We start from the raw sequence: 27,777 nt of genomic DNA on the forward strand, positions 1-27,777 counted from the left end.
AGAGGACCCGAATTCTAGTCCCAGCTCTGCTTTTTCCTGGCGGTGTGACTTCAGTCCTATTACTTTCTCTCTCTCACTCTCAGATTCGTCGTCTGTGAAATGAGAAAAAAAAAAAAAATACATCCATCTCATAAATCATTCTAAGAACCAAATTAAATTAATGTATGGAAAATGGCTTTGTAAACTGTTAAACTCTACAAAAGCTAACGAATGGCTCTTTTTTTTTCCCCGTATGGAAAAAGCCACTGAATGAATAATCTCTTGTATGAGTGTCCATTTATGTCAGCCTGCTGAGGTCATACGGTGTGGCTTTGAAGTGGAGAAAGTGTGACTGTCAGGTTTTAAAAAGGAAGCAGAGAGACCGTATTTCTCTTGCCTTTCTGCAGCGTAGCAAGCACAGCTGTAAAGGCAATGACTTCACAGGACCTGCAGCCCCTTGCTGGGGCAGAAATAGTCAAAATAAGGACAACTGAGAAGCCAGACTGGGGCAAGTTGAAGAAATGAAAAAAAGCAGACCCGAAGGGCATAATGGCAACTTCATTTATAAAAAGCATTATTAAAATAAGTAGGTTTTTATGTTTCTTTTGTAGCCTTTCTAGTAAATTCCATCCTGATCACTTTTTTTTTTTTTTTTAAAGATTTTATTTTTTCCTTTTTCTCCCCAAAGCCCCCTGGTACATAGTTGTGTATTCTTCGTTGTGGGTTCTTCTAGTTGTGGCATGTGGGACGCTGCCTCAGCGTGGTCTGATGAGCAGTGCCATGTCCGCGCCCAGGATTCGAACCAACGAAACACTGGGCCGCCTGCAGCGGAGCGCGCGAATTTAACCACTCGGCCACGGGGCCAGCCCCCATCCTGATCACTTTTATCCTAAATATATGACGGGAAAATAAAGCTCTGAGGTTTTTAGCTTGGTACCTCATGAAAATTAGGAATGATAATGTTTCTCAAGATAATGTCATATCTATCACTGGCTATTCTGGAATCTTCGCTGATTATTTTGGGAAAGTTTCAATTGGTTTGGATAGGGGGGTGGAAAGACTGCAGGTATTGGGGTTGGCAGATGCGAGTTTGGTTCCTGTCTCCCCTCTTTCTAGCTGATTCCTTGGGGGAAGTTGTTTTCCTCAGATTTTCTCATCTGTAAACTAGGCATAATAAAATATCTTTTCAATAGGGTTGTGATGAGGACTAAATAAACAGCGATAAATCGTAGATGCCTTCTCTGCCTTCTTTCTGACTTAGCTTTTCATATCATAAGACCAACATCACTTAATCAGGAAACATTTCCAAACATGTCCTTCTACCTCATTCCAAATATGCCCTGAATGGTCTGACTTTTCTTTGTCCAGGAGCTACGCTAACAGGATGATCAAATGACATCTCTTTGGTCCATTGACTCCTCCAGAGAATTCTGAATTCCTCTGAGCCCCTAGGTCAAGGCCATGTAAATCTGGGATATGATCTGGGAGAATTGGTGGTCACAGTAGTTCTAGGCATATGAACATCATTAAATATTCTTCAAACATGGACCCCTGTATCAGTCAGGGTCCCCAGAGGAGCAGATGACACCCTCCAAGGGATAATGAAAGAACATGTAATGAAGGGGTTACTTCAGAGCAGTGGGCGGGCTGACCAGGGCCTAGCCATAGCAGGGAGCCATTCCCACCCCTCGACCTGGAGAGGCAAGGGGCCCAAGCGAAGAACCCACTGGAGGGGGCTTGGCTGTGGGAGTGTGGCTGCCAGCCATCCGTGGAGACACACAGCCACTGCCACTTAACCCCTAGCAGAGAGGCGGTGCAGGGAGTAGACACCTGACTTCTCTCCTCTTTCACCCTCCAGTCAAGGGATTCTGGGGGGCAGTCAGTAGGGGGCAGCCTCCTAGGACACAGAGGGGCGCAGAGAATGGATCTGGAGGAGCAGAGGAAGACCATCCAGCAGAACTGTCCTCTAGTGAGGGAAGGTCATCAGGACAGGCTGTGGCATTATGCAGACTTACTCCAGGCCCTGGACCCAGAGGGCAAGGTTCCAACCTTTTATTCCACCCTTTTGGTTTTTTGTATCTTGTTGATATCTAGAAAGGAAAATATGTAATAGTTTCCAGGTTTGGTTCTGAGAAGTCCTATCTACGGTTTGCTGTGCATTCTTGCGCACGACTCTGGCAATTTATAGTCCAGATATAGCACCTCTTTACAAGACTCCATTGAGGATTTATGAAAATGGGTCACTGCTCCTGGTGATGTTTGCAATTCTTCATTTTCTTTCTGTAGACAGAGGAGGAGTTGCTCTTGGGGAGTGTTACAAAGTGTGCAGAAGTCACCCCAGCAACCTACCCATTTATCAGAATTTCTCACATTGCTCATTTCTTGGGGCTACTGTGTTGAAGCTGCTGTGCAAATGCAAATGTTCCCTAGGATGAGTGACAGAGAAAAGCCATCATCAGCCTAATGCCCATATCACGTTGGCCAGGGTGGCATCCTAGGAAAGAGGTCGGATTAATGAGAGAATATCCCAAAAGAAGCAGCAAATCTGCCTGGGGATGTTTGGTCTGTCCAAGAGAAGGGGGGCATGGCAAGCAGTTTGGAGTGGCCTGCAGGTACTCGAAATGGCCGTGTTAGAGATAGATTATATTTCTTCACAATGGCCCCTAGGATGGGAAAGAGCTCAGTGACGGCAGGTCATGGGCAGGTGGGGAGGAAGTGAAGGTGGGCAAGTGGCCTTCAAAGGTCATTATATCCTTCTGTGAGGAGCAGTTTAATTCAAGGGTCAGAACTCAAGAAGCTGTGGCAGAGAGTAGATCGAGACACAGAGCCTGGGGACCGAGCGGGAGGCAGTGCCTCATGCCCTGAACAGAAGTCATGAGCTGCCCGAGCCGGAGAGCTTACCAGCAGAACAGACACGAGGCTCTGAACTGCTGCAGCAGACACGCCATGGGCATGAGGTTCCGGGCTCATTTCTGGGATGGAGTTTACCCGTTTCAGGCTGCTTCCCAAGGCCAGTGCCAAGGCCTGTCTGCTGATGCTTCCGAGCATCTTAAAGACGGTGTTCGGTCCCTCACGGGCAAGTTCACCTGCTGCAGGTCCTCCAGCATATCTGCGCCGTGAGTTCTTTGGGATGTTCTTGAATGGACTAAAGCATCAGATGTGTGGTTGAACAAGATAACGCGACCTCCCGTGCCGTGAGGATGAGAGTAAGCTTTGCTTGGGTTTGGGACAAGAGACATGGAGCATGGGGTCTTCTTTGCCTAAGACCGAGGCAGATCCCTTCAACCAAGGATCAAGGGCAGAGGGTTGGGCAAGCACCAGAGTGGAACAGAAGGTGCTAAGAATAATAATTTAATTCCATTTTCCTAAATCCTGACTCCTACGGGTGAACCGAGGCACTCTCTTCTGTGCTTTCACAGTCTTCCTTGAAACTCACTTTTCGCCTCCCTTGAAGACCATTTGACAATAGTTAACATTTATTGAGAGCTTACCTTGTGCTAAATGATTTACAGGCAGCTTTTCATTCAATATTTACAACAAACCTGTAAGGTAGTTATTATTATTATTATTATTCCTATTTTTCAGCCAAGGGAACTGAAGTTCAGAGAAATTAAGTAGTGTGCCCAAGGACACACAGCTATTGATGGTGCAGCATGGAGAGAGAGAGGGTTCTGTGTTACTCTGAGTCTTGACCACTATGCTATCTCTTGGGGACTGTGTCTTTTTTCATCTAGGTCTCCCCAGTGCCTAGCATGGCTCCAAGCAAAAGAGGCTTCCAATAAAAATTGTGTTTGATAAATAAGTGGATGACCTGAGCCCCCGTGTGCTTCCACACTGTGTGACTACATACTCTAACAAACGTGCATGCACACCTACTGAATCCACGTTCCTGGAGGAACACGGCAGAATGATGGCAGAGAAAACACTCATTGGAGGAATTAGCTCAGGCAATTAAGAGTTTGCTGTGTAGTCCTGAAATGATAGCTTGTGTTTAAATATATGGAAACAAATAAAAAATTAGGATCTTGATTTTTTTTTTGCCGCATAAACATCACAAGTGCATACATGAATAAAAATGAATGCCTCTGCCAAGGAATGATACAAGAATGCCATGCTATTCTTGCTTGTTATTTTTGTCACCATAAAATAAACCATATTTACATGATTACGCAACCATATGCTTTTCAGCAGTTTTAGCCTCAGATTTCATAATAGTAATAAAAGCTGGCAGTTACATAGTACTTACCATGTGCCAGGCTCTGTTCTAAATTGTTTACATGTGTTAACTCCTTTAATTCTCACATACTTGTATATCCTTATGAGGTAAGTGCCATTATTTTAAGATAGGAGGAAACTGAGGCACAGAGAGGTTAAGTGACTTATCCAAGGTCACACAGGTAATTAATGAAAGAAGCAAGCTTTGAACCCAGATACTCTTAAACACTACGCAGTTTTACAGAGCTGTGATTTGTTGAGTAGTCACTATATGCCTCATTCAGTCTTTACCACAACCTTGTGTGAAAAAGAACTGCTTTTTTCATTTCACAAATGAGGAAACTAAAATTCAGAGAGGCTTAGAAATTTTCCCAAGATGGAACTGATCACTACAAAGGGCAAGACAGGCTCGGGGACTCTGACAGTGTCCTTGCCATCATCACGTGCTTCTGGATGTATTTTTTTTTTATCTTACATTGAGTTTTTGATTTATTTTGTACACAACCAATCAATGTTCACAATAGGAAAAAAGAAAATATAGGTACACAAACATGCATAATTTCATTGCCCAGCTGCAGCCACTGTTAATCTGTTAATATTTTGGCATATATCCACCAAGATTTCCTATTTACATAAAATCACAAGTTGAGATAAAACATGTTTTGTCAATTACCAAAGTATTCTTGAGCATCTTTCAGTGGATAAACTGAGTCTTTACATTTAAAATAACTACTCAGCTCTATAAAAACCAAACCCAAACAAAGCAAATCTATCCTATTGAGAGGTAAAAATTATATTTGATGTACTTTCTCCACCCCAACGAAAATGTTCTTTTAACCACTGAATACAAAATATGGTATTTAATAGTCAAAGCAAAAAAAAGAAACCCAAAATAGTAGTTGAGATTGTCCTAAATTTGGTTGTGTGGGATTGAAAAGGCTACAGTGCCTTGTTTGAAAGGCAAATCAGTGTCTCTTCTGATAGAAAAAAAGTAATTATTAGGGGCCAGCCGGTGGCTGAGTGGTTAAAGTTCCATGCACCCTGCTTTGGTGGCCCTGGGTTCACAGGATTGGATCCCGGGTGCAGACTTGCTCCACTCATCAGCCATGCTGTGGAGGCGTCCCACATACAAAATAGAGGAAGACTGGCACAAATGTTGGCTCAGGGCTAATTTGCCTCAAGCACAAAAAAAAAGAGAGGAAGATTGGCAATGGATGTTGGCTCAGAGCGAATCTTCCTCACTAAAAAAAAGAGTAATTATTATTATAATTATAGCCAATGTGTATGGTATATTCACTATATACCAAAAATTACTCTCTCTATTCTCTATTTATGTTCTATATGTAAAAATGAATTACTATTTATTTATATCTACATATAAATCTTCGAAACAAGCCTATGAGTAAGTATTATTTCCATTTATAGATGAGGAAATGTGCACAGAGAAGTTAAGTTACTTCCCCAAGGTCACATAGCCATTGTGTGAAACCAGGCAGTGTGACCTCAAGCTGCAACTAAAGTGGTGACTGAAAGAATTAACCCCTAGGTAAGTGTTTAGACTCTCATATTGTCAGCCTGTGTTGGCCGTGTCGCAGGGGCTGCTTATTCTTTCTTGTTTTCTCCCTACCCCTCACTCCCAGGACAACATTCTTGCTTTGGGGGGAAGCCTACATATTTATTTATGCATGAGACAGGCTGTGCTGTTTCGTGGATGAGAAGGTGAGCGCCTGCTCTGTCTGTTCCAGCTGCTGGATGCCTCTAACCCTCACGACAGCCACAAGTAAGTTCCTGTGATCCTCATGTTTCCTAAGAGGACTGAGGAGCAGAAAAGGTAGCTGCTTGAAGTCCGTCCCTCCACGGCCTGGAATTCTTCAGTGCTTCTCTTTACTCTTAGAAGAAATCCTACTCTTGGATGATTCGAGGCCTGCCTGCTTCTCATCGACCCTGGGCCCCTCCCTCCCTCACGTGCTACCCTCCAGCCTCTGTGGCCTTCCTTCAGTCCCTCAGCCATGCCGAGCTCTTTGCTCCCATGGTCCCTTTACCAGGAACGCCGTCTCTTTTTCTCTCTTCAAATGGCTTATTTGCATGGCCTGCTCAGAGAGGTGTTCCTGACGTCCCCTTAAAAAAGTTCCCCTGTCCCCCTTTGTCTCTGTCACATCACCCTCTTTATCACTCTCAACAGACTTTCCAGAATGGGCAGTTGTTTATCCTGGTCACTTACTTGGTTCGCGTGCTTGTGGTTTTTGCTTCCTTTTGCTCCGTGAGAACGAGGACCGTGTCTGCCTCCTTCCCTGCTCTTTCCCCCACACCTCACGCAGTGCCTGGCCCTAGGACGACCTCCGGAGACATTTGCTAGAAGACTGACAAGTCTTCTGGAGGAAGACGGGGGAATAAGGGAAGAGAGTGGCCTCCTTAATACCCTCACCCTGCCCTGGGCTTGGGTGAATGAGGTTTGTGTGCCACGGTCCAACCTGGGACAGGAATGTGGGGCCAGCCGATGAGTGAGGACAGAGGCCGCTGTCCGCAGTCTGGAAAGGCCCGGTGCCGGCTTATTGGGCCCGATGTTCCTGGGAGTGTCTCATTGTCACCTTTGGGTGCATGACCCTGGCCCGTGGCAGGGGAGCCTCTCTTGCACTTTGAGGATTTCTGACGAGGGCTCTGGGTGTGCTTTTAACTGGCTTGGGCACACTGTGGAATTTGGCTCTTGACAGCCTCATTTTTAAGAGACTATCTGAAGCCTGGTTTTGTTGTTTGTTTTTGCTTTCTTTTTCTTACCTTAGTTCATCAAATCGCCTGTTTCAGGGGTCATTTCGTCATTGAATAGGTTGGCTCACTGTCCAGGACTGACAGCAAGCAAATTCTCTCATCTGAGAAGTCCTCTGGATTTTAGATGCCTGGAGGATGATCCTCTGTGGAGAGAAGCTTTCTCTCTTAGCCTCCACCTTCCCGAGCTTTCTTTGCATACTATTAGCAGGAGAGGCACGGCAGGGATGGCCTGGATGTGAGTACTGGTCTGAGTAGGAAAGCTCGAGAATAAAAGAGCTTGCATTTCAGGGTGCGTGCTGGTGAATTCTGACCTCAGTGTCCGAGGGCGTTGACGGGTAACTCTCGGTTTCCAATGAGAGAGGGAAGCGTTAATCTCGCCATGTGTGGGATGTGCCCCATGGGGCCGTGTTTTGTAGGCAGTGAAGTTAAGGCTTGCCCAGAAAAATAACATGTTTTCCTTGCCTGGTGCTTGAGCTGTTTGCCTGGTGACTGGCTGATTGGCGGTCTGGGAAGAAAGGAGACATTGGTTAACTTGGTGTCCGTAGGATTTTTTGTGCGTGTTTGTGTAAGTGGTTGTTTCTGTTTCTTTGGGAACAGTAGAGGACAGATGGAGAAATAACGATGGAACTGCTGCTTTCAACTTGTGTTCGTCGTCTTTGAAGCATCTTACAAACATTAGCTTGATGTCGCTATTTAAATAATTCCATTACTTGGAGAATACCAGAAATCCTTTGATGTAGGTATTGCAAAGGCGAGTAGGAAAACTGAAGGTTTTGGAAATAACTGGGAGTTTTGCCGTCCTGACTCATATTCTAACTGCTTTACTCGACTGCATTCCCCACAGAGGCACTTAGTGGAGAAGATAAATCAAAGCTGTATCTAATCAAGGCTTTCTTTCAGCCTTGATGGAAAATGCTTTTCTGAGATTAAAAATGCTTGATGCACAGGATGTAGTGGTACATGGAAGAGATATTTTCACTAAATAAAATTTTGACTACTCCCGAGCATTAAAAAACTCAAAATCTGCGGCCAGTCCCATGGTGTAGAGGTTAAGTTCGGTGTGCTCTGCTTCAGCAGCCCGGGTTCATGGGTTCAGATCCTGGGCGTGGACCTATACCACTCGTCAAGCCATGCTGTGGTGGTGACCCACATGTAAAGTGGAGGAAGATTGGCAACAGATGTTAGCTCAGGGCAAATCTTCCTCAGCAAAAAAAAAAAAAAACCTCAAAATTTGTCAGGCTTTCCACACATCCAGACCTTTCCACACTGGGAGGTGACCTGCTTTCAGGGGCAGAGGTCTTGGGCTCTTCATCTTGAACTCACTGGGGTCCTGGGTTAGGAAATGTTGCTGTTATTGAGATGTCATCTCTCCACTTTCCCAAGTGGTTGAAATGACCAGATCTTTGATTGTGCTGTGACTTCCTTTCTTTTCACAGCTAACTTGCTCTTTGTGCTTTATTCAAAGTATTTTTATTAAATGGGATAGTTGGGGAATGAAAAGGAGAGGGGAAAAAAAGAAAAAATAAAGAAAAGCAGGAATGAGAATAAGCAATAAGCTGAAAAAGAGGAAAATATAATTTTCTAAAGAAAATTTAATAACAAAAGGAAGATTCAGTTTCTTTTTTGATAGCTCAAGTGGAGAGTGGATGAAAAAAAGATCATAATCTGTGTTAGTCTGATTTCTTTTTTTTTTTGTTAAAGATTGGCACCTGAGCTAACATCTGTTACCAATCTTCTTTGTTTTCCCCCTTCTTCTTCTCCCTAAAGCCCCCCAGTACGTAGTTGTATATTCTAGTTGTAGGTCCTCTGGCTCTGCTATGTGGGCTGCTGGCTCAGCATGGCTTGATGAGTGGTGCTAGGTCCGTGCCCAGGATCCGAACCGGTAAAACCCTGGGCTGCCGAAGCAGAGCACACGAACTTAACCACTCGGCCACAGGGCGGGCCCCCTGTATTAGTATGATTTCTGATGACCCAAGAGAAGCGTAAAAGTGCCTACTTATAAGAAGGTGCTGAGTTTCTCAGCATTCCAAGCTCTGCTCTTTTCCTACCTTCAGTGTGACTGGAGTGTGGTCTGCAAGGACAGAGTATCCAGGCACAGATCAGGGGGTGGACTTGCCTAGCAAAGGGCTTTACCTGCATTTCTGTGGTCAGGAGCAATGCTCCAGAAAGGTGAACACATTCATGTGCAGTTCTGGCTCTGGCTCCTCCGAGCCCAGGGCGAGGTGTCGGATGCTCCCTGGCTAGCTCAGCCAGCAATAGCCAAATTTATCCCAGGGTCAAGTGACCCATTACCCAAGCTTATAGGTCAGCTGATATGTCCCAGAGTTGGGGTCTGAACGCAGATCGGATTCAAAAGCACTTCTCAACATGACCTCTCAACTAGAAGGCAAAGAAATAATTCTACCTGGGAGACTACCCGTAAAAAGCTAGTAGATAAGGTTTTGCTTGATAATTGCCAGATTGTCAGAGAATCATAGAAGGTCGGGATCTCTTTAAAGATGATCACCTCCAACATCCTTGAGAACCTTTCATCTCTTTACACATGCTGTCAAGTGCAGACATAACTCCGCACCGTCCAGTACCTCAGCAGCTTGGTGTGCTTACTACAAAGTGACTGTCTGATAAAAACAGTAACCAACATTTTACAGCACTCTACAGTTTATGAAGTGCTTTTCACATATCATCCATTTGATGCTCCCAATATCCCTGTGAGGCAGGTATTGCTGATATTGTTTATAGTCTTTTTTTTTTTTGAGGAAGATTAGCCCTAAGCTAACATTTGCTGCCAATTCTCCTCTTTTTGCTGAGGAAGACTGGCCTTGAGCTAACATCCATGCCCATCTTCCTCTACTGTATATGTGGGACGCCTATGCCAGCATGGCTTGCCAAGCAGTGCCATGTCCGCATCCGGGATCTGAACTGGCGAACCCCTGAAGCAGAACATGCGCACTTAACTGCTGCACCACTGGCTGGCCCTATAGTGTCTTTTTATAGTGAGAAAAATAATGTTCAGGGCGTTAAGTAACTTGTCCAAGATCACACAGCTAGTGAGCAAGGGAACTGAGATTTAATTACTGATTTACTGATATAAAATCTGGTCCCCGGGCCACAGTGTTAGGTTTACCACAAATAATCCAGCTTTAATTATCAGGATTAAAAGGAAAATAAAACCTCAATGAAAAAGACAAACAAAAAACCTTACTTCTAGTACAACTAAGAGATTACTCCAAGGGGTGGGTGTCTGTGTGTGTTTGTGCATGCTCGCCTTGAATTGGCATCTTATTACCAGAAATACTTAGCTGTGAAAGGAGCTTATATGGTATTAATGTAGTTAATGGAACAGCCTTGTTTCCTCGTGGCCACCGAACTCCCACAGCACTTTGCTACAAGACGTTATGGCCTTTACAATTCTGCCGTCCACCATAGACATCCCTGCCCGCCTCGCCTCCCTCCTGGACGGCCAGTGCTGGGAGGCCAGGGGCTGTTTTGAGGTTCCTGCTCCGATCGTGGGGCCCAGCGTGTGGTAGGTGCTCAGTGCCTATGTGAGGAAGGAATGAATGAATGGGACCAGTGTCCTCGGTTTCTGATCCTGCCCCCGATCCATGCCGAGGTTGAAGCACTTTTGAACGAGTTGTCCGTGACGGGTAATCAATCACTGTCCACCGTCCACTTTCCCCGAAGCGCCTGGGAACAATGCCCTGTGAAGATGCTTCAGTTCCCTCGTTGAGCAGCTGCAGTTGGCCCCGTGTGGATCTGGGGGCCCCTCTTCCCATCCCCTCTCCTCCGCCCTCCCGTGCGCATGGCTCATGGCCTCCCTCCAGATGCCCCGGGGCGCTGCGCGTGCCCTTCCTCCCTGTCCCTCTACCTCTCGGACGAGTCCAGGATCAGGGGACTTCCCAGGACCCGACCTCCACCCCCTGAGCCAAGAGACCTCATTCATGCTGAGGGAGGGTCCTGGGTTTTGGAGGGCAGGCGCGTGAAAACACTCCTCTTTCACTTTCCGTGCTGATTTGGGGTGTTGACTGACAAATGGTGCCGTTGTCTGGGGGCTGGGCCCCGGGGGAGAGGGAGCCGGCCCTGCGTCTGTTTGTTCATGGCGCGGACCTTTTGATGAATCGGAGTCTGGGACAGTGTAACCTCTCGTGGGTGGTGGTTCAAGGAAAAGGCCTTTTCTTTCCATGTCGTTTTTCCAGGGTGTTTTAGCGGATTTGCAGGCTTTAGTGAGTGACTCTTTTGTTTAATAGGAAGTTGAGAAAGACATTAAGGACTTTTCTAGTCCCTGGAAACGATTTAGTGATCCTCAAAAATATAGCTTATTTCTGTGCTTTTAAAATACAAGTTTAATGATCCTTAGCTGTCGTGACTTTGCAGAGAGGCAGACCCGGATTATCTTATTCTGCTTCCTTGTGAACTCAGTATCCTCCTTGGGGTTACATTAGGGACTAGGCATCAGTTTAGGGCGTTGAGCTAGTTTATGGGCATGAAATAATCTCTATAATGTGTGTGAATATATACACACACACCCCCTGACTTCATAGTAAGAAAACTTAACAGGCCAAAAGAGAAAAAAATTAAATATATATGTATGTGTGTGTGTGTGTGTGTGTGTGTGTGTGTGTATATATGCCTATTAATACACTTTTGGCCTATTAATAAGCTTTCTTATTGAGAAGTTGGTTAGGAGGCCAATATTCCCCTAATAAGTATTCTATGAGCTGATGGCTGATGGGACCAGCGACATTAAAACAAAATTTAGAAGCTTGTGGTGTTCTCTACTTAAATGTAAAAAAGAAAAGAAAAACATGCTTTTTTTGATGGAGCTATCCTCAGCAATAATATAAAATCAACAGGCAATTATCAGGGCGAAAAAGCCTGTGGGCAAGAGCCGTGTTTCTACGCTGGGCCAATGCTTTCTTTTGCTCCTGTCGAGTCAACACTGCTTAAAACGGTGTGGTCAGTTAACTGGAGAGTGGGGACTGGAGGTAGCCAAGCCAGGTAATTCATCTGAAAAAAGTCTACTCCAGCTTACTCATCTGTCTCCTCTATGGATTGAACCTGAAAGGGTATGCTTATGCTTGGTTAAAATTTTGGCCACAGTCCCCAGCCCTCCCTCGCTCTGAGAGGGAATGGTAATTTCACATACCTTTTTGAATATTCATAAAGTTTTTGTTGGCATTGAATCGAGCCTCATCCTAAGCTTAACTTTCTTGGGGGTTTTTCGGGGCTCTGTGAAAAGTATACAAAGGTGGCTATGCATTTAGTCCCTTATTTCCATTTTCTCTCCTGTATGCTGACTGTTAAATTATTGTCTCACTCTTATTATTGTTCTTATTCTCATAACCTTTTTATCTGTAACCTGGGTGGCGTGGGCCAGGGGGCTGTGGGTGCAAAAGCTCCACTGTTGGCAGTTGGGCCAGGAGACTTTGGTGTTGCACAGGGCTGCCCACTCTGAGTATTTCACAGCCTTGACCCCCCACCCATTAAATGCCAGTGGTGACCTCTAGTGATGGTGGCAACTGGCAATCGGCTTCCCCTATTCCCAAATCCCCTTACTGGGCCATGCAAGGAAATGATGCCACCTCTAGGAAGCTGGGTGAAAATATGCCTTTTGCTGGTATTTAGAAAGGAAACGTTATTAGAATGATGGCAGAATCTTCAGGGGACAGAAGATTTTTGCCTTAGCATGGCCTTTCAGTGACCTGCTAGTGCTGTCAAATGTTCACATGCTTGACATTTGAAGCATAGTGTGTTAGGAATCTGAATCAAGTCTTGGAGTGTATTTTTACCTTGTATTCAACTGACACCATGAGATGTAGCAGGCTCTGAACACAACTGCCGGCTACTTTAGATAGAACTTGGGAACGCCTAGCTTTCTTCTGGAGTCAAGGGGAAAAAACACCCAGTTTGATATGATCATTCTCAAACGTCTTTTAATAGTAAGTCAGTAATAGTAATCTTAAGATTTAATAGTAAGATGAAATAGCTTCTTACCAGGCCCTGGAGAAAGTGGAGAGGTCTGGAATGCTCTCCACCATGTTTATACACAGTCTTACGTTTTTATAGCTCAGATTCAAGCAGCAGAAGAAAACTCTTCAGATGTTTTGTTAAAGATCACTTCAGCCTATACATTTGTTGAACCAAACATATATTGTTGCTGGAGATACAAGGATACTTATAGAGAATAAAGATACAAAGGTAACAGTTCTCTCCAATAGAAATCATTTGAATGTGTGAAAAGAAAACCAAGACTAGAAAGTTGTGATTTTTCAGAATATTTTAAACTATTCATTTTACATAAAAGCAGTTTAAAAACCAATGTACCCCAAACATACTAAAAATTATCCAGAGGTAGAGTAGTCCCATTGAGAATGTGTTAGAGTTCTAAAGAGGCAAATATTACTACAGTAGAGCAAAAAAGGAGAAGAACTGTGTTGCTGACTTTTTCCCGATTTTCTAAAGGCAAGCTGCTTTTGACCAGGATGAAGAATATACCCATTTAATTTCTTTGCTATCATAGTTTTCCTGTCAGGATTTCATGAGGCAATTATTTTAAATTGCAATAGAAGACTTTCTGGAAAGGTAAAGATGACAATGTCAGTGAAACCCCTGATCAACTTGTTCCACTGTTACTTTTTTTCTTTTCTTTCCTTTTCTCTTCACTTTGTTCGGATCTGGGGCAGGTAAGAAGAGAGATTTGCCTCCGTTCAGCATGTCTTCTGAGGTCGTGCTCAGTCCCATTAGAAATAAATCAGGTGACTTGGTTACATTCAACATTTCCTTCAAAACCTGAGAATCTCTCACTAGTGTTTTGTTAACCACACACATATCAAATAAACTTTTCTTAGAGATAGGGTGTGTCCTGCAAAAAATGTATTGTGCTAGATGGGAGCAAGAAGAGTAACAAGGGCCTGAATACACACAGGAAGGCACAGACACACTTACTACAGCGACTTAGCCAACAAAAGACCTAATGCCCAACACCCAGGCTGAACAAGTGTGTTTGGAACTATCGAAACCGCAGATAAGAAAGCTGTAAGACAGGATTGTGTGAAACATACGTAGAAATTAGCCAGTAACTTTAAAAAGAGGCCTCAGCTCCAAAGAAACATATGGAAAACTTAAAAAAAAGAAGAGAAGAGAGAAAAAGGAATTTAACATATGAAAACCCAATCGCACTGGAATGTTTTTTCATACACAGTATAGACACCACATAGATAAAACCACAAACCTCTGCAGAAGTCCAGGAGAGGACGTGAGCCCCCCGCACTCTCTCCTGTTAGGGCCTCCATCGGGAAGTAAGGCCCCGGTGAGTTTCCAGAGACAAAAGCCGTTTGGAAATCCTTCCTCCTGGGACGAGTGGGCCTGGTTTGAAGAGAACTCTGGATGGTCCCTCAGCATGATGCAGTGTGTGAAACAAGACCCAAGAGGTCTTTGATTCAGGTTGTGAGATTCTGAACTTTTGGGATCCCAGTGGGTGGTGAACATCTTTTAAGGACAATGATTTTTGGGTTTGGATGGAATTGTAGTTGAATAACTGCGGTGGTCCATGTAAAATTTAGGACTTCCGGGGAAGAGTTCTGGCTGTAAACTGCCCAGTCACACACCCCATTCTCGCCCAGTTCGGCTGAAATTTTCACTTAGAAGGTCCAGTGCCTCTCTCGGTCTTGTTCCCTGTGTAAATCTCTGGTTTGAAAACTTTGCAGCATTTAAGGCGTTTCAAGCTTGAGGGCTGAAATGTCACTTTAAAAGCAGGGTTAAAAAGGTCACACAGCTGCAAATAATAATAGCCCAATGAAATTCAGATTCTAGCTGCAGCCTGCTTCAAGAATAACACTGAAACAGGAAACAAGCTTACTAGATCTTTTTACCAGTAAAGCTAGTAAGAACACATCTGATAAAATGTGTGTGCGTGTGCGAGAGACAGACAGACAGATACACATACACAAAGAGAGACAGAGAAAGACATACATCACAAAACAAATAAAGACACAGAGAAATAGACATATGAAGAGAGAGAGAGAATTTGAGAGAGAAGATAGAGAAAAACAAAGACAGTGGGAGATACGCACAGAGACGCAGAGAAGGATACAATGACACAAAATAATCGATTTTTTTGGACTGAAATTCAAAGGTGTTTTTGATTTGAAATTGTGATATTCAAGTTTGAAAAATAAAGATATATTTGAAATAAAAGGATTTACTTTTCTCTTGTTTTGCAATTATATTCCTTTATTTTTTCAAATCATGTCTCTTTGAATGGTCTTGTTTTACAAAAATGGTCCTGTTTTACAGATAAGCATATAAGATAGTGAAAGATACAGTGTCCCTCCCAAAGAAGTAAGTCTTTGCCCTAAATTAAATATGTAATTCCTTTCCAACAGCTAGCCATGTGTTGGAAGAACTGTCTTGCATCCTTGCTTTTAAAGTAGAATCAGGCATCTTAGAATAAAATAAGTTAGACTGTGTTGTTGGTGAATTTGTGTTGGGTTATTGTTGTGTGTGGCTCTTTGCCTTTCTGACCAATACATTGAGAGAAATATTTGCTTTTTTTTCAGAAACACAGAGTACACATTGGCTGTGCCCTTAACTAATTTAGTTAATAAACAACCTTTGCCCACAGAGACAAAGTAAGACTGATCTGGACTCTCACACAGTGTGGCTAACTCAGGGGCCTTCTGTTTGTCAGCTGTCCTTGGTGCGTTAGGAAGGACCAGTTTCCTCCTCGAGAACCCTTTTTGGCAGTCTAGTAAGCTCACCAACGTAGCAAGGTCTGTTTCACGCGAGTCCTGCCAAGAAGGCCCTTTCCACACTCACAGTAGGGCAATAAAAGCCAGCAGATGTTGTTAACATCACTATTAAAAGTCAAGCCCCCCTTTCAGATCTGTAACGCATTCGCATCCAGACTAACAATACCAGAGCTGATGGGGACGTATCAATATTATTATTAGTGCTCGTTTATATTTAGATTCAGTTTGCGGCTTTGGCATTCCCATAAATTACGTTATTGATAAAAGTGCATGCCAGATTTTCAGATTCAAACATTTTTAGTGTCTTCCTATTCCAAATCCCATGTCACTGGATGACTCTCTCTGCTTTTATTGCGGGAGATTTGTGCCATCCCACGAAGACTGGAGTTTAAGGTTATCTAAAGATCAGTGATGGCTTCCCATGTTTTGGAGAGGCAAGCGTCACTCTTGGATGACTACAGCAAACCAGATGATGTAGGGTTTTTCCCTTTTGGGCTCAATTGTTTCCCTTAAGTTTCAAATATATATTTACAGTATTTTGTGTGGACTATCCAAGTTTTTAGTAATATTTGTTTTTTTGTGATATTTGCCCTTCATGAAATGATGATTCCAAGTATATCCCTCAATGCCTGGCAAAGCATTTGAATGGATTGCATCAGCCATTGTGGAACATTTCCCATTTTAGACCAGGAGGAATTTGTGGGGTCAAACGCTGAACAATGAAAGAGATTCTTGCTCATTGTGAAGCCGGAGGAATCCAGTGGCAGTGGAGGGTTTGAATTGTAAATCAAGCCTGTCATCTCCTTGTCAACTACTAAAAACTTCGGCTCACTTTCTGCACTATGAGGGTTTGTGATTAGAGTTTGGTGTTGTTCTCCAAAACTTTGAAGGGAAATAAGACTCATGAGGCATTTGTTCTAAGTGAGCCTTGAATCTGAACTTTGGAAAAGAGGAACGAGAAATAGTATTATTTAGAAATTCTTAAATGATTAGATAGTGCCTGCCACAGTTATAACGGTATCTAACCAAAGTGATGGGGTCATTCAGTGTTTCTCAAATGTGCTCTGCGGGGGTCGTAAGCAGCCCACTCGTGGCTAATAGACTGGACTTCAGTGGTTTCAATGTTTGTGGCAATGTGAGCAGACTGAATTCATAATGAATTAATATATTTACATGTGAAATTTAATGAAAACTAGCTTGACCTCATAGTTTTTACCAAAAGCAACTTTGAGTTTTTTCCATTAAATCTGGTGAGATTTCTTCTCTGACCATAACCGGGAACAGGTGGAATGAGTGGCCTGCACAACCTCTGGCCTTGCTGAAAACTTGGTTCAGGGCCAAAAAGTTTGAGAACCACTGCCTTAGGAGTAGAAAAAAGGCAAGTTGTTTGGGATGGTTTATTGTGATGATTCAGGGTTCATTATCCATTCCACAAATATTTATCGAACGCCTACTATGTCAGCTCTGTGCAGTGGAGCCTGGGGTATGGCGATTGCCAAGCAAAACTTAGTTCGTTAAAACATCCCAGCTAGTAAAACGACTGCATGGGAAATGAGAGAAGGAGGCCTGACTGCTGGGGACCAAATGCAGAACAACCTGGCTAAACTCAGGTCTGAGTAATTTGCCCCATATTTGATGGATGATAAAAGAATATACACAGGGCTTTAGTAGGAGTCTGTTTGAGAGAATAATTATTACAATATGTGCTAGAAAAGAACCGTAATAATAGATCATAAAAATAGATCATGGCTTTGGACTAATACACCAGACCAGATCATAGTAGTTGGTAAAAGGAATGAAGCCTGCGTGGTGGAGTCGTACCATTTAGTAAGCGATCACAAACACCCACACAGAAAGGAATGAACAAGGGCGTGCTCTCCACAGAGGGCTAAATGTGGGAACTGCAGAGCATCAAAATAAAGCAGTTGAGGTTCACACACTTATATCTACACTCCCACTCACCTCAGCGCTTATTAATCACTTAAAACTCATTTTATTTTAGCAACTGCCATTTACCTTAGGACTTTTATTCCAGTATTACGTTGCCCAAACATTTGGTCCATGGGATCCATAGCATGTAATAACTTGATACAGATCCATTTATGTTTAAAAAATAAAATACTAAAATGACAGTAGTAATTCAGTTGAACATATTGATGACTGAACTCAAAACTATTTGAGGGCAGACTGTGTTTCTCTGATCAGTCATGTTCCTCTAAATGTAACATGCGTACTCTGAAGGCTCAGTAAGACAGACTAAAACTACATGGCTGGACCTTGTTCTGTCTCCAGATTCCACAGTATTTGCCACAGCTCATATGTAGATTGGAACCAATAATTAAGATAACTAATGTTGATATCCAGCAGAATTGCTGAACTATTACATTATGGGCCTGAATTTACAGGGAAAGTCAGCATTTTGGTGGACTAGGTTTTGGGATAGAGTTGTGATTATGGTAGAAAAATACTTTCTCTTCATACTTACCTTGTAGAGACTGGTCAATCTCTTTCTTCACTTGGGCTTATTAATGAATCTCTTTTAACCTTCAGTGGTAACACTTCCAATCTTGACTACTTCTATTAGTTGGACAATAATCTAATTATTATCACTAATGACTACTTTCAGATGTAGGCCCTAAATATAGTTATATGGAACTTTCTCATTTTATTGTCATGTCATCTTGGTGTTGGTTAGTAATATAACTAGTATTGGCATTCTTTCCTTACTTAAGCAACTAAAGCTTTTACGTGGTGTCCAAGAAAGAATCACCTTATAGCAAATTCTCTTTTATAAATGGAGAATAGTTAATATTAAAGTGACATTTCAGTAACACTTGCCCACAGACCCTCCCTGCCTCCACACACACAGTTAAATACACACTTTTCTGCATGATTCAGAAATGTCTTACAGGCCTCTTAACTGATCAGTGTGACACAGCAATGAAGGAGCTGAAGACTGACACTCATACCCCTGTTGTAAAGGAGGGGAAACTGAGGCCTGAAGTGATTACAAGACCTGGCAATGGTCAGACAGATCATGACCACAGAGACAGAAAAGTTCCAGGAAAGCATTTTTAAAAATTTACTAGAAAAACAAGGCATATTTAATTAATGGATAACCCACTTACTCTGTTGTTTATTCTATCTTAGATCAAAATCATGTTCTCAGCTTTAAAGTCTCCCTTCATTTTGGGGCTTAGACGTAAGTTGTCAGCATTCACAGGGGAGAGGAGCAATGTTCTCTGATAGGTGATGGCAAAATCAAACGAATAATGAGATAGGAGACGTTATCTTAGTTGCTCATGGCTTTCCTCAGACAAGGGCAAGTGGAAAGCTCCTAAAGCTATTTGTGGGATTTTTCTTCTTTAGAAAGGATATAATAGAGTAAAAGAGTTAGAATATTTACTTAGAATTGTGTTTAGAATGTAATAGAGTAAAAGAGTTTAAACAATATGCCTGATACAGGAAAGCTGTAAAATTATACTAAGTTACTGTATAGATGGGTGACCAGTGGGAAGTCATTCCAAATGGGGAGTGAAAAGGGCATTACTTGGTGAAAATTGTACGATGTGGAGGAATTGTGTTGTGAGCAGAGCTTACATTTTAAAATTTGTTTTGTTTTTTAGTATCTGAGGAGGAGTGTTATCTAAGGCGAATCTTTTCATTTTGTGTTTCAGAAAAGTGAAAGTATGCATCTATTTCCCCAGAAATAGTGTGAAATATATCAGTGTTTGGGGGAAGGGTATAATGACATGCAAATTAGAATTGGCTTTTTTTTTTCCAGGATAATAAAGCTTCCTTGGATCGAGGGTTATATTCCAAGGGCGAAGGTGGCTTGGGACTCCTTTGGAATCACCAACAAGTAGCATTTTAAGGAAGCCAATTGCTTTCTGTGCTTAGAGACAAAGCAGGAGGTTTTAGTCCCATAACAGAGCCGTGTCCCTCCGGCAGCCCATGTAGCCTCTGTAAACTCAACTCTAAAATTAGCAAAAAGTATAATTTAAAAAATGACTTAAATTGTGGAACTTAAATTTGCATAGTCCTTAAGATATTTTTGAAAATTTTATGTCACTCTATAGATTAGTAACCACAAAACCATACATACTGTACTTTTACTGGCTTTTGGGGGGATTTGCAAAGGTAATTTTGATTATGATCAATTTTTGCCTAATGAACTTACCTAAGAACCACCTATAGAAGAAAAGACTGTGCTCTAATTTAAGATGGGACTAGATCCTAACATAAAGTTTCTCCCTGCAAAGCTGCCTTATTCCAGATAGCTTATCTAGATCAGAGGAGCAGTAGCCTTAATCTAATATTAATTTTAAGTTAGCCTGTAAAACCAAATGAACGAAATATCCGAGGTAATGCTTTTTGCATTTTCTGATTTCTATTTACCCCTGCATAACTTGGATAATTTCTGTTGAGGTATCATGGAATGCCTGAGATGAAGGGGAATTTAAGACCATGGCTCACCACCAGGGGCATTGCTAAGCTGGCTTCAGAGCTAAGTTTTGTCTCTTGGTCATACTGATGGTTGGTGGGGTGATCATGGGTGAATCATATAACCTGTTATCAGGGTTGGTCCTCACATTGATGGTTACCTGCTTCCTGCCCCTTCTCTTACTGTCCTAAGTAGCCAACCCCAAAGGACCTGTGTAAGCTTTGCCTTGGAATCTTCTCACATAGGTGGGGACCTACCTGGTAATAACACCCACCAGGTGATTTTCCACGGGCAGGATTTCTGCTGCAACAGTCCCATGATACTTTTCTTCAAAGTGTAGCAAATATGCACTCGAGAAACATAACGGGAACTCGGACTGCAGGGAGAATAATGAACTTCAGCATGGCGGGACCCGTGTTCATGTTCATGTTTTTCTCATCTAATTTGGGAATTGGAATAGAGAGGGGGCTCCGAGTGATTGCCTTTCTCGTGCTTCTCAAGTAGAAGCAGGAAATATTCATGGATTTCTGTTTTCCTTCCTCCCTCTGCCCCGACCCTTCAGATTTATGAGGAATCCAAGATGAATTTGGAGCAGGAGAGGCCGTTTGTCTGCAGTGCCCCAGGCTGCTCCCAGGTGAGTGTGGGGGTCTTCAGTTCTGGCATGCAGGGGATGCACTTACCTTCCAACAGGGAAGCAACTGTCACTTGGCAATCATGTCTGCTGTGGGCTTTCCTTCCTCACCAAGATACCTTCAAAGTTCCCCTTACCACCGTCATCATCATCATCTTCATCACTATTATTATTTTCCACTTTGAATAGTTTGAACCGCTTCCCTCACAGCCTCTGACATATGTTGGTGTTGGCCATTTCCACTGATAACTTTCCCCTGGAAATAAGCCAGATGCATCCTGCCCACCAGATGTTCAGAGTGGTTATTTCTGAATGGGTGAAGGAGGGTGCCTGCTTTTACAGTAGCCACATGGATACTGGGCCTTTGGATTACTGGTGAAATAGCTCACCATCAGAGACCAAATTCTGTTTTGTTTCATTTTCCCCTTTGAGTAAAATAAACCCCTAAAACTCTTCTAGAACCCACAGTTTTTCCATTTGTCTAGACTTTAAGAGGGGAAGTTGGCCTGCTGTGCTGGATTAAACCTCTTTTAGCCTCTGGTGATCCATCAAGTGGAATCGTTGTGAGGATTAGAGGAGGTTCTGTGTGCAGAGTACTTAGTATAGTGCCTGCACAGAGTGCTCAATTATGTCTGTTGTTGCTACTACCACTGCAGCTGCTACGACTACTGTCATACTGGAACCGATCTCTTTGAAAGAAATTAGAAACATCCATTGTCTAAAATCAGAAGTTTGCATTTTTCCTTTTGGAAATTGATGGTGACTTTCTCTACACTTGATCTTTTGGGTATCTCCACATTGCAGTCATTGGAAAATGGCCTACATGGTCGCTCTCATGCTAAGACCTCCATTTTATGAGATATGGCTTAGAACAGAGCACAGACTTCTTTCCAATGTGAGTAGTTATGCTCTCTTTCCCTAAACTGCCCAGTAGTTTCGAGAGGATCAAGCCCCATTCTCCTACCTGTTCATGTGGTGGGGTTGGCAGCACAGCATGGAGCAATGTCTGGAAGTCAGATGAGTGGTGATGTCCATTTGGACCCTCTTATTACCTATCCCCAGAGAGTTTGTGGAGGGTTCTGGGAGCCTTCTGGAGGGAAGATGTCATAGAAACATGAGACATTATTGCTGGTGCTGCCTTGTGGTATTGCTGGTGATATCAGCCACTGACTGACAAACCAGAGTCCTTTGCTTGAGTTCTGGCAAGTTCTCCATGGGCTTTTGTGTGAATGTGGATTTTCAACTTATGAGTAAGAAGAAAAGCAGTAGAGAAAATTATTTTGAACTTCAACTATTTTTCAGCAAACTGGTTTTAGAGGTCATTTTGAAATAGGAAACACTGGGAAAACACAGATAGGTTGATAAGTTACCGGGAAAAATTCTGCTAGACCAGAACTCTCCATTGTGAATGCAGAAAATCACCTTATCTAACTGAGGTAAAACTGACTCCCACTTGGTTTCCTTAAAGAGAATTCTCAATAGTCAAAGAGAATCAGATGATTTGAGCAGTTTGCTCTGCTTTGGCTGTGAAAATGCGACATTAAGTTTTACTCAATTCAAGTCACTCAACACATTTTGGGGGAGCCTACTTTGTGCATAAGACACATGTATCCTGTTCCCACAAAGCTGCTAGTCTAGATATCAAACCTATAACCACATGATCAATCCATCAACTAATTAGCAAACTGCTGTTTTCCATGGAGGAACAGCACAGACCACCTTGAACGATATCATAGGAGGACTTACCTTACTTGGGGAGGGTAATGGGGGCTCCTCTATGGAAGGGGCGTTGAAGGGAATGGGATCCTCAAGAGACCCAGCAAAGGGCAGAGAGGGTTCATAGCGATTTCAGATTCCAGCAGGGTCCGGGCTTGTAAATGGCAGTAGAAGAGAGCCTTATATGGAAGCGGTTGTTAGCCACACCTAATATTTAGATAAGTCAGAGAGAAGAGAACTGCACGTAGATCACTGGACTGTGTGGCAGAATTTCCCAAGCCTGGCACTATTAACATTCAGAGCTTAATAATTCTTTGGGGTGTGTGTGTGTGTGTGTGTGTGTGTGTGTGTAGGGGGGGTTTGTCCTGTGCATTACTGGATCTTTAGCAGCATCCCTGACTTTTACCTACTATATCCCAGTAGCACTCCCTAGTTGTGGAAACCAAAAACGTTTCCAGGTGTTGCTGAATGTTCCCCTTGGGGGCCAAATTGCCCTTGGTTGAGAATGACTGCCCGATGGTTTGCATTTTGGCATTAGCCTTGTTTCTTTTGGGATCTCTTCCTTTTTGGGGGTCACCTACTTCTAATTGATGCTCTCCCACTCTATTTAATATATTGCTATGAGCCGTCTTTTCTCCTTTTTGGAGTCAGGCAGGGTATAAATAAATAAATGCCACAGACGTGTGGTCACTGGTGTCAGACGCTGCTGGAGCTGGGACAGTGAGAGGCCTGAGTGGAGGCTGTTGGGCTTGGCAGTTGGGTGCTTGCAGGCGACCTATGAGAGAGGAGTCGGGGTGGGGGCCAGATTGGAAGGGATTAACAAGTGAGTAGGTGGTGAGGAAGTGGAGGTGGCCAGCATAGAGGACTCTTTCAGGAGAGCTAGGCAGTGACGGGAAGCAGAGTGATATAATGGTAGCCTGAGAAGGAAGCTGCTTGAGAGAGGTTCTTTTTAAATTAAAGGCTAGCCAGGCTGGATTTAGTCAAGGGCAAGGAGGAGTGCGCATGCTCACCTGAGTGGCCGCAGCTGAAACGGCAAACCCCAGAAGATACGGGGTATAAAGAATCCTGCAGAGGAATGGGGGGTCCTTATTCCTCTGTGATAGGAGGGAATGGAAATGGAATCTATGAAGTTACACACAAATTCCGAGGTGGAGGTAGTAATAAAGGTTGAGGGGGTGCCTTTCCGATGACCTTGAACTTCTCAGTGAAAGAGCAGGTCATTTCTTTGAGAAGGCTGAGTGGACTGACGAAAAGGTTGGACAAACATCAGAATTGATGGTTCATGTAGTTTCTTGGTTTTAGGGTAAAATTCCAAGCCTCTCCCTTCAACCCCCTGCCAAATTGAAATATAAAGATGGATCTAAAATTTGATGTCTCTGTTTAATGTGGTAGTGTTTCTTTTTCTTGGCAAGCTGTTATAAAAAAAAGGTGCATCATTCAATGGAAGAGGTATTAGAATTGAGAAAATGCAGTGGCTGCACAGTGATTCCAAGGGTGTCCTGGTGGGGTGTTAGCAAATCACATTCGAATCTGTTGTGATCATGGCGTTTACTTTAGCGACATTCCATAGCTTGGGAAGCTGCATGGAGAAGACAGGATAGCTGGGAATTAGAAAGGGGAGTAAATATGAATTATCAGTGCATGAGCTGTGTTGGGGGTAATGGATGATTTTCCTCCCTTTTTCCCTCGTTGGAAAGAAACTTTGCTTTGTTGGAATAGCTTATGATACCTGGGAGGTTTGTTTGTGTTATAGCTTCTTATACATTATCTTTGTCCCAGAAGTAAAAAGAACCAAACTTCTCTCGCTCTTTCTGATCTCACAGAGTCCGGTGTTAATTTCACTGTTCCTTTGCCCTCTGCATTAACCATGTTTTGAGTTCCAGTGGCCTCTCTCAGCTCTGTGTCTGCTGCAGACTGTAATTTTGGTTATTTACAATTTACTGCTATTTTCCTACCAAATTAAAAAATACCCCACAGACGTCCTATATTATCTCTTTTGGAAGGTAATTATAGTTAATATGAGATATGGAAATTGTTATTTTTATAAATACATACTCTGGTTAGTATTCTATTTTAGGCTATTATTTTATGGGGTCAAAAATGGCTTACAGATACAAAATGAAGGCTGTTGTCTTTTGTTGGTTACATTTATCACAGAAAAAATTATAATAAGACTTTTGACAGAAAGACTAAGAAGTTTAACCTCTGTCTCTAAGCCACACGTGGTAGTGTCACATATTTGAAGCAATCATTATATGGTGTTACAGAAAACCAAGAAAACTGATGAAGCTGCAGCAAAAGCCCACATGTCATTATAAATCAGACTTCTATATATTCAGAAATCTGGCATAATTACCAAGCTTTGCAAATTCTATACTTTGTAATTTATATGATACAAATGACAAATAAAGAAGTGATATTTATTCGAAGATCTGCTTTCAGAATCTTCCTAAGGCTTTAGCCTAGTGAATCCCCTCATTCTCATGAATACAAATCCATACCATTTGTAGAAAAGATTTCTACTTTGTACGCAACGGTGAGTGGTCTAGTGGTTCAGATTTGACACTCTCACGAGCACAGCCCGGGTTCATCTTCCCATCAGGGAACCACATCACCTGTCTGTTGGTTGTCATATTGTGGTGGCTGTGATGTTGAAAGCTTTGCCACCGATATTTCAAATACCAGCAGGGTCACCCGTAGTGGACAGGTTTCAGTGGAGCTTCCAGACTAAAACAGACTAGGAAGAAAGAACTGGCCACCCGCTTCCAAAAAAATTGGCCGTGAAAACCCTATGAATAGCAACAGAGCATTGTCTGATGTAGAGCAGGAAGGTGAGAGGATGGCACAAAAGACCAGGCAGGGTTCCGCTCTGCTGCCCGCAAGGTCACTAGGAATCAAAATCTAATCAGCAGCACTAACAGCAACAAATACAGTGGTAATTGATCCTGACGATGACTGTCCTGAGGAACTGGGAACTGGGAAAGATTTTCTAGTTTGTCGAAGATTTGGAAATATTCAGCAGCGTTTATTGTCTTTTGTTGTCTTTTCATTTGATTTTGATAAAGCAGATGCTCTGTTAAGTTCAGTTATTAAAACATCCCAGTCTGAGTCAGGATAGGCCAGGATCTGCTACAATAACAAAATACCACAAAGCTTCAATGGCTTAAAACAGCAAAGGCTTATTCCAATTGCCCAGGCAGACATTTTTATTGTAGATTGGCAGGATGTTCTTCATAATCCTTGAGAATTCAGGAATGCTCTTTATAATCGTTGAGAGGAGTAAGATGATTGAGAGGCGACTATTTCTAATATTCTCAAAAGCCATGCTAAAGGGGAGGAAAGGGAATTCTATAGAGTCTTGTGCCAGGAATTAGATGCTTGCGTCTGAGTGACGTGTCTTATGACTCACTGGGCAGAACTAGTCACATGGCCCCACTCAACCACAAGAGGGCCAGGAAATCCAATCCCACCAAGAGACCAGGAGTCAGACAGCTGAAAATATTTGGGAGCAGCATTTTTGACAACCATAATGTCATTCTCTGAAAATTTAAAATAAAGTGTTGATTTATGACACTGTACAGAGTATAGAATACTAAAGATAATTTGTCATGTTACTATATATCATATGTAGAATTATAAAAAATCAGATAATGAGCGTGCAAGGTCTTCATAAACAGAAACATACCATACAAATGTCCTGGTGTACATTTGTAGCTATATATGTCAAATAATGAAACATGACATGTATTTCTTTCCCAAAGTCTGACATGAATAAAAATTTTTTCTACTTCATGCATGTCTCCTGCTTTTGGATAATCTGTAGATAATATCTAGCATGCTTATTATGCCTTAGGCTTAATTTTACACTATTATATAGAACAATAACTAGTAGAGAAGAGTTCCAGATAGTTTTGCAAAACTCCAGTGCTACTCGGGTCTAAATCCACTTTCCTGTTTTGGACATGGTTTTCTCATATGTACAGGTAGAAATGGGAGAAATTTACTTTTGTCATGCTGTCACTGTTAGTTATTCTTTGTGATCATAAATGAACATTCATTTAAACACTATTATTCTTTAAAAGCATACATATTTCTGTTGTATATATTATTTTAACACTTTCAATATTGTTCATTTACTTCTTTCTGTTTTATCCTTTAACTAAACACAAATTTAAAGTGTACCCTCAGATGCAAACCTCTAGTTCTTAAGGAAATATCTGGTTTACTAGTCATCGCAGTTGGTTATAGATTCAGGGACTGTCTAAGAAGCAGAGGCCTTTAAAAGGAATTCCCAGGGAAGGTGTGGGAAGTCAGAGATGATGGAGGGCAAAGATCTCTTATGTCTTATTAGTATTCAGCCAGATTTTTCTGCAACATCGTTAAGCCCCTGGTAAAGTATAATAGAAATAATGATGCATATATTTGGGTGTAATTCAAAGGAACATCCCAGCACATTTGCTTGCATAAAATGATTTGTCATTTTACTTATCATGCTTTCACACTTTTTAAGAACTAATTTTTTGTTTTGCCTGTCACGTTTGCAATGCTGAATAAACCTTTTTCTCTATGATGGCAAATATATATTACAAGACTGAATGGCTCCTCTCCCCTCTCCCTTTTTTTCTATTTGTCTGACAGCGCTTCCCAACAGAGGACCATCTGATGATTCATAGGCACAAGCATGAAATGACTTTGAAGTTTCCCTCAATAAAAACAGACAATATGTTATCAGGTAAGGAGCCATCAGGCAAAGAGGCTTTGGGTGATCAGATCAGCCACATACGAGACACTCGTTCTACTTATTCCACGGGCAAATTCTGTGCCTTGAAAATATACATTTCTAAGGTATAGCAGAGACTTAAAATAATGGTAAGCAAAAATGTAATCAGCTAATGCAGTGTCTGCTCAAATAATTGAAGAGCTGTGACTTTTCATTTTCAGGAATATAAAATATTTATTACTATGAAACTTGCTCGATATAAGTATTTTTAAAAATCACATGCTTAACATCACTCAAGTGCAAAATCTTAATTGAGCATCTGTAATGCACACTGCACTGTTCTGAGTGCCATGGGAGATGCAAAGACTGATATGGTTCCTGTTCTCGGGGACATCACAATACAGTGTGCATGTGGAAGTTTAGCTAGTATAGAGGACTGTCTGTGAGATATATCGAATGAGTATTCTAAGGAAAATGCTATGCGACTTTAGTAGAAGGAGCCGTCTATTTGCACTGAGTGGTCCGTGATGGTTCCCTTAGGAAACATCATACCTACCTC

General features: G+C 42.4%; 1 protein-coding gene across 8 annotated transcripts in view; it reads left to right on the forward strand.

The window, feature by feature from the left end:
* CREB5 (cAMP responsive element binding protein 5) overlaps positions 1 to 27,777 on the forward strand; it is a 399,941-nt gene that overhangs the window by 50,755 nt on the left and 321,409 nt on the right. For 6 of the 8 annotated variants that reach the window (XM_046669245.1, XM_046669242.1, XM_046669243.1 and 3 more), the window contains 2 exons: positions 20,714 to 20,785; positions 27,137 to 27,230. In XM_046669245.1, coding sequence (XP_046525201.1) covers positions 20,732 to 20,785; positions 27,137 to 27,230 — 148 coding nt within the window. In that variant the 5' untranslated portion in view covers positions 20,714 to 20,731. Of the gene's footprint in view, positions 1 to 20,713; positions 20,786 to 27,133; positions 27,231 to 27,777 lie in introns of those variants that run through there. The other 2 variants (XM_046669248.1, XM_046669250.1) reach the window with 2 other exon arrangements.

This window comes from Equus quagga, chromosome 8 (assembly GCF_021613505.1).
Source record: "Equus quagga isolate Etosha38 chromosome 8, UCLA_HA_Equagga_1.0, whole genome shotgun sequence".
NCBI lineage: Eukaryota > Metazoa > Chordata > Mammalia > Perissodactyla > Equidae > Equus > Equus quagga.